Source organism: Sparus aurata, chromosome 5 (genome assembly GCF_900880675.1).
Source record: "Sparus aurata chromosome 5, fSpaAur1.1, whole genome shotgun sequence".
Lineage (NCBI taxonomy): Eukaryota > Metazoa > Chordata > Actinopteri > Spariformes > Sparidae > Sparus > Sparus aurata.
In genome coordinates, this window is record NC_044191.1 from 35,231,650 (window position 1) to 35,244,327 (window position 12,678).

Sequence of the window (12,678 nt, forward strand, 5' to 3'; positions counted from 1 at the left end):
GGTCAGTCCTTCTTCTTCTCTGCTGCTGCAGCCTGCCCTCTAAGCCCCTCCCACAGAGGAGCCGGCTGTGCAGGTTTGTAACCATGGTAACAAAGGAGGACAGATAACCAAGATGGCGCATTCAAAAAAACAACATATGTCCTGATTGTTCCATTTCTAATCAATACAACTAAATTACAATGGAGTACCGTATCCCGAGTAACAGACAACATTCCTCCCATCGCGGCAGATGGAATTACCAGGTAATCATTACCCAGAGCAACATTTTTGCCCAGCTGCCATTCTGAAGCATGAGTGACTTTATTTCTCTAAACCAATTCAACCACTTCAGAGAGTACCGAACACAAACTAACGTTATGACTGCCCGGTCACTTGAAAGACACTTTTGCTAACCAGTAGCCATAAAGACAATGCTAAACACCAGAGTAAGCATACAAGCTAACAAGCTAGATATACCAACAAGCTACATAACTCAACTGCAACATCGTAATGCTTTCTGGCTCGGTCCAGTTCTTTGTTTTTACACTGCTTTTCGTCGTCAGTCTTCTTATTTCTTCTCTTTGACGTGGGCAATGGTCGGGAATTTTCGGCTTTGTTGTTGTTGTCTGTTCTCCGCCATTGTTTACAGTTTGGGCTCAAACCTATCTGCCCATGTAAGTGCAGGCACTGCGCCTGCGCGGGGGAGGGGGGCTGCCAGCAGCATGCAAGAAAATGATTGACACTTCTCAGACACGCCCCTTGACTCTGACTGGTTGTGTTGATCCAGGAGCGGTGGATTTATTGCAAATCAAATTAAAGCTACTGGGTGGAGCCACAGTCAGCTGACCTGTATCTTATTCTACTGTCAGATCATAATGACAATTTTAGCAAATATAACAAAAAAAATACTAACAGGCAACAGCTTAAAACACAAAATTAAAAAAAAAAAAAAGAATTGAAGATATTTTGTGTGGTAAAAAAAAAGACTTCTGCACACACTTACAATTTGTATCAGAATCAGTAATACTTTATTGATCCATACTGGAGAATTTGCATAAAACCATCTAAACATTAATGGTGTCACACAGTAAAGACGCACATATATGTACATTATATCAGCATATTTGATTATTTAAACATGACATAATTCATACTAATACTGTGCAGTTAGAATTATATTATTATCTTCGATACTTTTTATAGGCTATAATGTACATAGGGACATTTAAACAGAGTGATAAACTGGTTCCTATACAATATAGTAATATAACTAATATAATACTTTATCACAGCAATATGATACAGTAATGTAAATATGTATAAATGATAATTAGACAGTAAAAGTGTGAGTTATGTCATGTTTCAATAATTTATATATATTATATATATGTGTTTTTACATGTGATATACATCCTGAGATAAGTAGTAGTAGATGTGATGTAGTAAGTGGTGTCTCATACCATGTGTTCAACAGTCAAAAACTCAACATGATAACATTTGAATAAATCCATTATATAAGTTACCTGTGTTGTAACTCCATAGCTGACTACATTTCCCACAATGCCCTGCCGCGCTTCTATAAGATATTCATCCTGAGATCAGTAGTAGTAGATGTAGGAAGTGATGTCTCATACTTTCTGTTTAATAGTCAAAACCTCAAGTTGATAATATTTTGATTAATCCATCATGTAATTTACCTGTGTTGTACCTCTTTAGCTGACTACATGTCCCACAGTGCCCTGCGGCGCCTCCGTACCTAAATATATGTGCAGGCAGGACAAGGAACATCCGGGTCTCTCAGCTTCTTGCTTGGCGACCCGTCGCCATTAGTGCAAGCTCGTCGGAACGGAGGTGTTTTTTAGTGAAAATCTTTAAATTATCGTGTTTTCCAGCGTTTGGAAAACATTTCCCGCCTCTTGAAGGGCACTTTGTTTCCCTTTACGAGTAAAAAGGCTGAACTTCGGGGGGTCTTGGCCCCGCGTGGCGAGCTTTCGTCCTCTCTTCTATCAGCCTCCATAACTTGAGACATCGAAATCGTGTCTCTTCTTTTTTCTTCGGTTTGTTATCGTCAAGATGTCGCCGTGATGGGGTCCCCGCGTTTGACAGAAATGAATCAGGGCCTTGGCCGCCTGACCCGCACTCACTGCACCACCTTCTCCTGCGTTTCTCTGTTTGATGCTAGAGAGCTCGGCGGCTCTCTGCCCGGAGCTCGGCCTCAACACCAGCACTCACTGCACGGACTCAGTCATGGAGAAAAACCCCAACAGCAGCACCAGCACCAAGGTTCCGCCCCGTTCCAGCTCCACAGGACCAGCACCGGGCGAGACTAAGACCAAAACAGGTGACAGAAGGCTCGTGTGAACGCCATGAATGTGTCGGCTCGCAGCTACGCGGTTAGCCGCTGGGCCTGCTGGGCCTCCGTTGATCTGCGGACTGACGTCGCTGTCAAAACATTTGACCTGCTGAGCTGCAGAGCTGCAGACTGTAACTCCTGCAGCTCTGTAACTCCTGCAGTCTGTATTTATACACCACATTCATCTTCTAACTGCCACATTCTGCACAAATACATCCGCACATAGTGTTACTTACATACCAGTGATTGTTATTGGATTGTTCAGCGAAGCAGCACAAGCTTTACAAGTTGTTTTGTTTTGTTGTTGAACAGTTTTATTGGCCTCCTCAGGATCTATATCAGTATTGGCTTTAGGGAATTTAAGTATTCTTAGTTCGCTTAATCATTAATGATATATTGAATATATTGGAGATTTTCCTTTTAGATCAAAAATTAAAAGAACATATAAAGTAACCTGATGAACATGTCAACAAGTCATTTCTAAATGTCATTTTGTAATTTTTTTAATTAAAATTATTAATTTTAATTAAATGCATTTCCTCACACTAATATTTAGTATTGTACTTTGATATATTTGATCATGAAGGATAATTTTAACTCTTATGTTTCCTTTTTAATGTATTTGTGTCCATCAATGATTGTTGGTTGTTATATTTTTAATCTGGTTAAATTCTTGACGGCGATTAATTGATAAATCATAAATCATAAACACCTCTAATCAGCATAAATGCTGTCCAGTATTTGCAGATTTGAAAGTTTTTTATTTTAAAGAACATAATCAGGGATCCAGATCAATAATTTACCAGCACATGATTTAGGTAAACCTAATGACACATTTTTATTTAGAATCTATAGGCCTACACATTTTATAAATGATAAGTAATATCAATTAGAGCCTGATGGATACGCAGTTTATAAGATATTAGGGAGTAAAATAATTCTGATATGGATGTATCGGCTGATGCACTCAATGATCCGTCAAATGTGGTTATTGATTGATTGAAATGTTTATTTTGAATATGTAAAGAACAAGAAATGACAGACAAGAATAACAGTTCAACAACAAATAACAAAAAAGCGTAAAGCAAAAGAAAAGTCAAACACTGATGACTTTGTTTACATATTCAAACACTGGTGACAAAAAAAAGGTCATGAGGATATTTTACAGTTTGACAATAACATGTATTCTAAAATTACATCAACTTACTGAAGCATAAAACTGTACTTGAAATTGAATATTTAAAATTACCCCAAGAGTTGTTTTCTGCACTGTGTTCTTTAAATCGTACAGATATTTCTGCTACGCGCTGACAAAGTAATGAACAGAAAATGTGTTGATAGGCTAATATTGTTTGAAGAATTCACAGTTGATGTTTTTATGCTGCAGTTAAATTTTTTAATCAGACATGCCAAATTTTTTCGTGGCAGGGTGTGACCAGAGCAGTCGCACCCTGCAGCCCAGCTGGTGCAGATAAAGACGCTCAGGGGGGGAATTCAGACACATTAAATTTCCAGTGAAGTTGTTTCAGTGCACGGATTTTATTTTGCATCTGTAAAATAAATCTTTGTGGTGTAAAAAGTACCCAAAAGTCAAACTTTGGTGAAAATGACTCAAACACACATTTTAGCATTACATCAGCAGAATGGAAAAGTTACATTGAGTTGTAATACTTAAACAGTCATGCTGACACAGTTTTTGCTTTTGTTTTTGTTCCAGAAGGTAAAAATAATGGAGGCTCCAAGCGCTACAGCCGCAAGCGTGAGCCCTCCTTTCCCAAAAGCGACACTTTCCCAGGCCCGCGCCGCACCAATTCACAGAAAAGCAAGAATTTTGACAAGAGACCCTCTCAGAGAGGCGGACGACAGTATGGAGTTGCAGGCGGAGGACGACGTGAGGAGGTCGGTATTCTTAATGATCATCAAAGAAAAATGTATTCTAGGAGATTTTAAACGAGGTAGAGATACAGCATCAGTGTAAAGTTGAGGTATTTTTATTTTTCTTCTGTCTCTGCAGGTAGCAGAGACGCGCCGGGCCGAGTTTAGCCCGGCTCAGTTTGCTGGACCGAAGAAAATAAGCCTGAACCACCTGCTGAACTTCACCTTTGAACCCCGTGGAGGCACCAGTGGCATCGGAGAGGGAGGCCACTCCTACTGGGGCCGCCGAAACAAGTGGGGCCACAAGCACAAGCCCTTCAACAAGGAGCTATTCCTGCAGGCCAAGTAAGCAGCGACTCCAAACAAGCCATGATGCTGAAACAGAGCCGGAACAGTGGACTCACTCAACTTTGTGTTTCAGCTGCCAGTTTGTGGTGAGTGACGACCAGGACTACAAGGCCCACTTCACTGATCCAGACACTCTGGTCAACTGGGACTGTGTGCAGCAAGTGGTGAGTGCTCGTCGTCTGTGAGCTGATACGGTTAATCAATCAATTTAAGGGTGTCACCATTTTTATTGTAACCGAAAATCCATCAGAAGTTTGTCATTTATATGAAACGAGTCCAGCTGGAGCACGTCATCTCTGGTAAAAGTTTTATAAACTAAACAACTTATTAATAAATCGACATAGAAAATGTTAGCTGTTAGCTGTTGGTTTCAACACTGGTACCCGTGTGCACTGATGCATTTAATGACAATCCGTTGTTTGTTTGTTTTTTGTACGTCTGCAGCGCATCTACAGTCATGAGGTGCCGTCTTGCCCGATCTGTCTGTACCCTCCTGTGGCAGCCCGCATCACCCGGTGTGGACACATCTTCTGCTGGCCGTGCATGCTGCACTACCTCTCTCTTAGCGACAAGAGCTGGTCCAAGTGTCCCATCTGCTACGAGGCCGTTGCCACCGACGACCTGAAGAGGTAAACAAGGAGAACAGTTTAGCCTGACGTTAAAGACAGCAGTAAGAGAGGAGTTAATATTTCTGCAGAACGTAAGCTTTCACACACAGGCAGGTTTCTTCATTTAGGTGTTGTTGGGTTTCTCTGACAGCTGGTTTCTTATTGCAGTGTGGTTGCTATGGAGACCAGGCAGTATGTGGTTGGTGATGTCATCACCATGCGCCTGATGCGGAGGGAGAAGGGGGCTCTGGTGGCCATGCCGAGCTGTCAGTGGGTGAAGGTGGAGGAGCCTGTTCGCTTCGGAGGTGAGAAACAAACAAGACATTTATTTATGGAAATGACTTTAAATGGCATAAAGTTATTCAACAGGACTGTTGTCTGGCGAAGACGTGAATACAACAGAACCATTTCCACTTTGCAGTTTTTTAAGTTTTCTGTACATGAATGACTTCATTAATGTTTGTGTTGTCCAGATGCGTGTCTCAGCCCGTACTCCAAGCTGCTGCTGGCCTCCCCGGCTCAGGCTCTGAGCCTGGTGACGGAGGAGAAGGCCGTCCTGCAGGCTCAGCTCAGCCAGGACGTGGACACGCATGGCTGCTTCATCCAGAGCGCCCTCTGTCTGCTGCAGGTAACTAAAGCCCGGTCCAATCGCACGCAGGGGTTTTTCAAATGAGCACTTTCGAACAAAAATGATCTCCGTTCAGAAGAGTGTTTTGGTGCAGCTTCAGAAATCATCTTCATCAATACAAATAGAGCTGAACATCATATTACATTCATATACACTGGGCGTGTCCGTGCCTGTGTAAACAGGAAGTGGATTTTATACTGTGTATGTACTAGGAAAGATTTTCACTAAATTACTATAACTTTAGTTTGTGAAAACAGGATAAATTGACGAGGCAGTTGAACGTGATCGCTCTCCAACAATGTCAGGAACATTACTGTTGTGTCTCTTTTATTTTCAATGTTTATATCTTTCTAAATATTAATAATATAACCTAAAACTGGACGTGAAGCTACAGGCTCTTCTGAGACACCAAACGATGAGGTGGTCAACTAGTCAGGTTTCACTCTGTCATGGTTTGTAAAATCAATGCTGTTATTTTCCATTTTGAGCATGAAAAGTGATCACTGAGAATTAACAGCTGTAGTCTGATTACTCTGAACACTGACTTTGTGTCCTTCTGGTTCAGGAGCAGGAGGAAACGCTGCTGAAACAGCAGAAGATGAACGCGGGAGACGTCCTCGACTTCTCCTCTCTGACTCTGGAAGAACCATCTTCTCCTGAGGAGGAAGTGGTGACCAACACCAGCAGCAGCAGCAGCAGCAAGGTGAGTCCAACAACACGTCTTGAAAAAAATAAAAAAATAGCTGAGTACCTTTTTTTTCTGGAATAAAACGCTGTAATGTTGTCAAAGTACTATTTTACCTCCGTGTTCTTCCACAGCTTCTACTTCTTTCTGGTATTCTAAGTGTATTTGTCTTTGTCCTCTGTAGCCCGTGCTGCAGTACGCCTCTGCATTCGATGACGAGGTGGCGGAGGTCCCTGATGTTCCTGACGACACCGCTGCTGAGCTGCCAGACTACCCTGAAGGGATTTTGGAGTCGGTGCTGGAGGAACCTCCAGAGGCGATGGTGGATGTCGCCCCGGAGCCCCAGCCTGATGAGGAGAGCCCAGCCAGCCAGCCAGAGTCAGGCCGCCCCTCCACCAGTGTGGTGCATGGACCCTACTACTACTTCTACCAAGGTGGGTCAGTCCTTCTGCGTTACCGCTGCTCACCAATCAGCTGAAGTTGATTTTCAACTAACAGAAACATTGAAGGATGTGTTGTGAGTCTGACCTTCTAAAAAGTGTAGAAGTCTGTTTGTCTTGGTCGTATCGGCTGTTTTTTCTTCGCTCATAGTTTCAGTGTTGACTCAAACTTTTTCCTCGTGTTCCTCCTCCAGCTGACGACTGCCAGCAGATGTTCCTGCATCCTGTGAATGTTCGCTGTCTGCTGCGTGAATACGGCAGCTTGGAGGCCAGTCCTGACACCATCACTGCAACAGTGGTGGAGATCGTGGGACACACGGTCACCGAGGTCAGTAACGGAAATACAGTCAGTTTTTAAGATTGGTTTAGTGTTGAGCGAGAAAGCTGCAGCCTGCAGCTGTTTAACAGGCAGCAGTGCGACTCCAGAAGTTCTTGTTTTTGCCACTTTGAAGCTCGATGGTCAGACGACATGTTGCAAAGGATTGGTTCAGAAATATACTGCTTTGCTAAAGAGAACGACCCTTTTGTTCAGCAAGAAACCGACATTATCATTCTTGCTAAATAAATGTTATTTTGTTGTCCTGTTGACTTTGTATAAAGTCCACAGGGGAAGGGTTGGACGTGAGGCCACAGCGCCTCATAAAAACATGCTGGCTGCACCTGATTAGATAAAAGTTGCTGGTGGCTGCGTCTCCAGGACTTTAAACGGGCCAACATGGCGTCTCGTTGTGAAACTTTTTCTTAGATTACAAAAACATCTCAGTGAAATGTGTTGGTGAAGACATGTTGGGTGAGAAAATAAGCCATCTGTTGACAGTTTAACTGGACAGTGTTCAGTTCTGTGGTGTTTCCAGAGGCGTCGCATCGCACCAGAACTATCTCATTTGCATAAAGTCGCTAGTATTTAACTTTATGCAAATGAGGAGCAGCCAACGCTATCTCTTGAAATACAATGCACCACTCCCAGAATGCATTGCACAGCATACTACATAGCCGGATCATGTAGACGTGTACCTGAAGTGCGTTTTATGACGATGTCATTATTGTTTCTGTAAATGGAGGCTGGCTTCAGTGAACAGCTGCTCCCAGCTGAACAAGAAGCATCTTATTCTTAAACCGAGAGCTCTGTTGCTGGAGGGAGCATTTCTCTAAACTTGTGACACTTGGACTTACAATAAGAAGCCACATAAAGTGGATGTTCTTGGATGATGCACAGTTGCCTGCAGCCTATTTCTTGTTTGCTGGCTGCACAATCTCAGTCATTATACTTGGACACCATGACTCAGGTTGAAAATGATCAGACTTCCCCGTTAACTGATTTTTCCTGTGTGGCTTCTTGCAGGAGGTCCGTCGCCGCCATCGTTATCTGGCTCACCTGCCGCTCACCTGCGAGTTCAGCATCTGTGAGCTCGCCCTGCAGCCGCCGATCCTGTCCAAGGAAACTCTGGACACATTCGCAGGTCGGAGCAGTTTTTCTTCTTTTCAGGAGGTGAATTTACGATTGTAGATTTTATAGATCGTAACAGCTGATTATCTTCTAAACCTCCAGACGACCTGGAGAAGAGGAAGCGTCTGAGGCAGAAGAAGGTGAGGGACGAGAAGCGCCGAGAGAAGCGAATTGAAATCGAGGAGAACAAGAAGCAGGGTAAATGTAAGTACAGACGATCAGGTCACAGCTGGAAATATAAACCTGCACACACCTGCGTGACGTCACACTGAGGTCTCTCGCTGTCCACACAGATCCAGAGGTGCATATTGGATTAGAGAACCTTCAGCATTTCCCAGCGTTCGGGTCTCCGCCGTACAACAGCAGCTTCCCGATTCAGCCCGACTTCACCTTCGCTCCCCCTTCACCCCTCAGCAGCAGTCCAACCTCTGGTGAGCGCAGCGTCCTCCGTTACAGGAAGTTTAATCTCTGGTTCGATTGAACATCGCGAGTTAAACATTCCTGTTGTTGGTTTTAGACGGGATCACATTCCCGAGTCTGAACGGGCAGAGCGCTTCACCCACTGTGGGCAGCGTGGAAGACGACGCGCACTGCATGTCCTTTGCACAGGTGTGTATGGCACGCACTGGCAACATAATCCAATATTGAAGTGCTGATGTTGAGCACATGACTTCTATACTTGACATGCTGTGATCCTGACTGTGTCCCATAAAGATGCTCAGAGATGGGAAAGCCAGAGCTGATGCTGGGCCCAGGATCGCTCCAAAGAAAGGTAGAGCGAGACTGAAGGTGTTGTGATGTGAAGTGTTGATGTTACAATTCTGACAACAGGGATTTAATTCAGTGTTGATTCAGAAACATGCACCTGTTCGCTTTAACCTGAGTGAAAGCTCGAGACAGAATGTAGTTTTTGCAAGTTCATTTGAACATTTGACAGACTATTAAAACAAAACTGATGGAGCTACAGACTCTATTTAATGACTTGTGCTGTTTTTTGATTGGAGAGGAAATGAAGAGAAGCATGTTGTGCTCACATTACATTTCCGAGTCCCGTTTTATTGTCTTCTTATCAAACCAGCTCAGTGAAAGGAACCCAACCCAGCAGTGATTCTTGTCCTGTGGCTGCTGTTTGTTTCAGTCGGGCCGTTTTCTTAGCTTAGCGTAGCTTCTGTGGCTAGTCGGCCAACGTTGATTTATGCATAAGAGGCTGAACAAATCTGAGTTATGGATTTTGTTTTCTGGTGCGAAGATGAGGAAGCTTTTAAACCTGGCACAGGGATGTATGTCGGTAACAGGAGATGGTTTCCTCTGCAGGCTGACACAGTTGGAGACTCATGACCAGCCAACAAAGCTAGCTAAAGCCAAGAGAGCCAAATCCTGCTAAAGTGAGCTGCAGCTAGCCTTGAGCGAAGACTCGTAGGTGTTACATAAATGTCAAAGATTCATCTGTGAATGTTTTCTCATTAGGTGAATATCGACTGATAGCAGTGTTACCAGGCTGGTAAATCAGTGTGTCCCTGTTAATTCTCTATCAAAGATAAAATCTTTTCTGATGGATCAGAAACGACACCCTGCAACAGTAAACAAACACTAACAGAAACAGCATTCTGCTTGTTAAACGGTCTGTTAAGCTGCTGTTTTTCTGTACGTGTTGCTGTTGGCGCTTCATGCGGGTGAAGTAACAGGAGCTCCGTGTTTCCTGTAGAACCTGTTTTCTGTTGTTCTGTGTTCCTGTTGAACTCCCTGGAGGCTTCCTGAAGTCACTCGTTGTGTTTCGCTCCAGCAGATAAGCTGCTCGCTCCTCCAGCAGCAGACAGCGACGGGGAGAGCGACGGCTCGGACCGGGTCCCCGTCCCCAGCTTCCAGAACTCCTTCAGCCAGGCCATAGAGAAGGCACTGCTGCAGCTGGATAACGGAGCGGCTGGTCCTCCACAACCTGTTGTTGATCCAGGTCTGACATCTGTGAAATCAGTGTGCCACGTAAAAACACAAACTGATATCTTCTCCTCGACTGAAGCTCTGTTTTGTTGTGTTTCCTTTCAGAAGAGAAAGGAGGGAAGAAGAAAAAGAAGAAGCAGAAGCTTCTGTTCAGCACATCCATGGTTCACACAAAGTAGACACTGAAGTTCATTAATCAGATCGTTTCTTGAGTTGATAACCCCTCTGCTTGTGTTTCTTACTTCCATGCAGATCTTTCTTTGAACTATAAACTGTGGACGCAGGTTTTAGGATGTAGCCAGAGTTCCTGCTGCTTTAGTCATTGCTTTATTGGTTTGATCCACCGTTTTGTTTAAGCTTTGCAGCAACTTCCTGTCACACTGAAAAGCCTTCTGGGTGATTTGAAGTAAAACAAGGATTAAAACAAGCTCCTGGTTCAGGCTTTTGCATCACAGGTGGTTGCTGTAACCTCCCCGACCCCCGAGGATCTATGAGTAATGTGGATAAGATGATTTGAGGGCACTTTTATATCAGAGTAGCAGTCAGCCAGCTGCAGATACGCTGCACCTCTGTAATCTTTCCAGGATACTCGGACATCATTTATCTGGAACTTCACCTCAGATCAGACGGAAACAGATTTTTAGTTCAGTGCTCATCACATGTAGCACATCACATGTAGGATAGATTCTGCTGCTTTGAGATCAACTCTCTAGTATTTCTCAACAACAACAACATGAATGAATAACGTCCTGCAGCCGCTGTGAGGACATGCAAACACAGTATTGTATTAAAGAGATTAGGTCAACAGAACGTCAGTATGTTCAGCCTGGTCCGACCATAAATACGCACTTTGTTCTCATCCAGTTTCTCCTCCGTTTCTCTTCAGTTGTAGAGTGTTCACTAACCTTCAAACATTACTCTTCCAGTTTTAATTTCAGTGTTGGAAATGTGTGGAGATTTGCTGACGTTTTAAGGACTTGCTTTGAAACCTGGAGAAAGAAAAAGGGGATTGAAAGTGTGTTTTGTTGGAGAGTTCTACAATTCTTTCACCTTTTTAATTTTGAAGCAAGTTGATAGGCTAGTGAACATGACTAGTCTGACGAAATGAATAAACTATTATGCACAATCAAAGACCTGAGTGTTTGTTGCTTTACTTCATTAATTATTAAAGGGTCACGTTTGATGAGGTTAAACATTAGAAGTCACTATTTAATGAGTAGCTGCCCTGTTTTTGATGCAGTATCTACATTTCTCCACATGGGGGCGCTGTGGACCAGCCTGATGTATTTAGTGTAATCTCTGTTATATAGTTTGATTTATCTCAGCCATAAAGTTGATGTTGTATAAATTGGTGTGGGGTCAGATATTAATGAAATGCATGAATTATGTGGGTTTATTTCTTGTTCAAGGGACAATACTGCTCTGCAGAGCCAAAATATAGTAATTACACATTAAGCAAAGACAAAAATCTGACTTGCTGACACTTACACTGCCATATATCATTTATGTATATCATAGAAATGTATTATTCCAAAGAACGTGTTGAATGGGAAGTATTAAACAGCAAAAAATCTAATCTGTCAACAAAGCCTGCTAAAAGCAAGAAAGCCAAATCCTGCAAAAGTGAGCTGCAGCTAGCCTCCTAGCTGTTACAGACATTGATAAATATTAAATATCGGTGAATTAATGTCCCTGTAAATAAGTGTATCTGTATAAATTAGTTTGTCCCACCATATAAACTGAACCAGTAAACACAGCTAACGCTAGCTAAAGTAAGAAAGCCAATCCTACGCTAGCCGAACAACAGTTTACTGTCAAAAAAATCAAACACACATCTCAATAAATTAGTTGTTTTACCTGAATACATTATTTTATCCCACAGTAAAAAATATATAAACCCAAACAGTCAACTCAACTAATGCCAGCTAAAGCAAGAAAGCCAAATCCTGCTAAAGCTAACCAGATGTAGCTGCAGCTAACCTTAACTGAATGGATAAATATGTCAATTTTGGTGAAGTAATATATTAGTTTATCTCACATAAATAAGGCAGAAGCTGAATCTAATGTTAAAAACAGCTAAACTAGTCCTGCTAATAAGCTAACTGCCCTGATGATAGCTGCAAGGTGCTAGCTAACTACCAAACGCGCTGCTGTGCTCACGCTACTTTTAAATCGCTTATTTTACCATTTTAGAATATCAAATTATTTATAATATTACTTTTATTATATTATCTAAATTAATAGTAAAAAAAAAACAAAAAACAGGAAGTGAAAGTTAGAAGGTTTATTTGTTGATACTCAAACGTTTTCCAAAGGTTTGTAGGCTTTTTGTATAAAAACATAAGCTCTTACATACAAAGGCTTTACAAAGTCTTCT

General features: G+C 42.5%; 1 protein-coding gene across 3 annotated transcripts; it reads left to right on the forward strand.

The window, feature by feature from the left end:
• The first annotated feature begins 1,755 nt into the window (after positions 1-1,755).
• On the forward strand, positions 1,756-11,432 carry LOC115581950 (RING finger protein 10-like). Of its 3 annotated transcripts, none has more exons than XM_030417551.1 (17): positions 1,756-2,320; positions 4,050-4,231; positions 4,347-4,552; positions 4,629-4,719; positions 5,000-5,184; positions 5,332-5,468; positions 5,637-5,791; positions 6,357-6,494; positions 6,661-6,910; positions 7,111-7,244; positions 8,259-8,376; positions 8,466-8,567; positions 8,657-8,794; positions 8,881-8,972; positions 9,078-9,135; positions 10,147-10,314; positions 10,407-11,432. In XM_030417551.1, exons 1-17 carry the CDS (start codon positions 2,155-2,157, stop codon positions 10,478-10,480), a joined length of 2,394 nt encoding a protein of 797 aa, XP_030273411.1. In that variant the 5' UTR covers positions 1,756-2,154; the 3' UTR covers positions 10,481-11,432. The 3 variants fall into 3 exon arrangements, with proteins under 3 accessions (XP_030273411.1, XP_030273412.1, XP_030273413.1); XM_030417552.1 differs by having other exon boundaries at positions 10,150-10,314; XM_030417553.1 differs by having other exon boundaries at positions 6,357-6,486; positions 6,659-6,910.
• Positions 11,433-12,678: the final 1,246 nt, after the last annotated feature.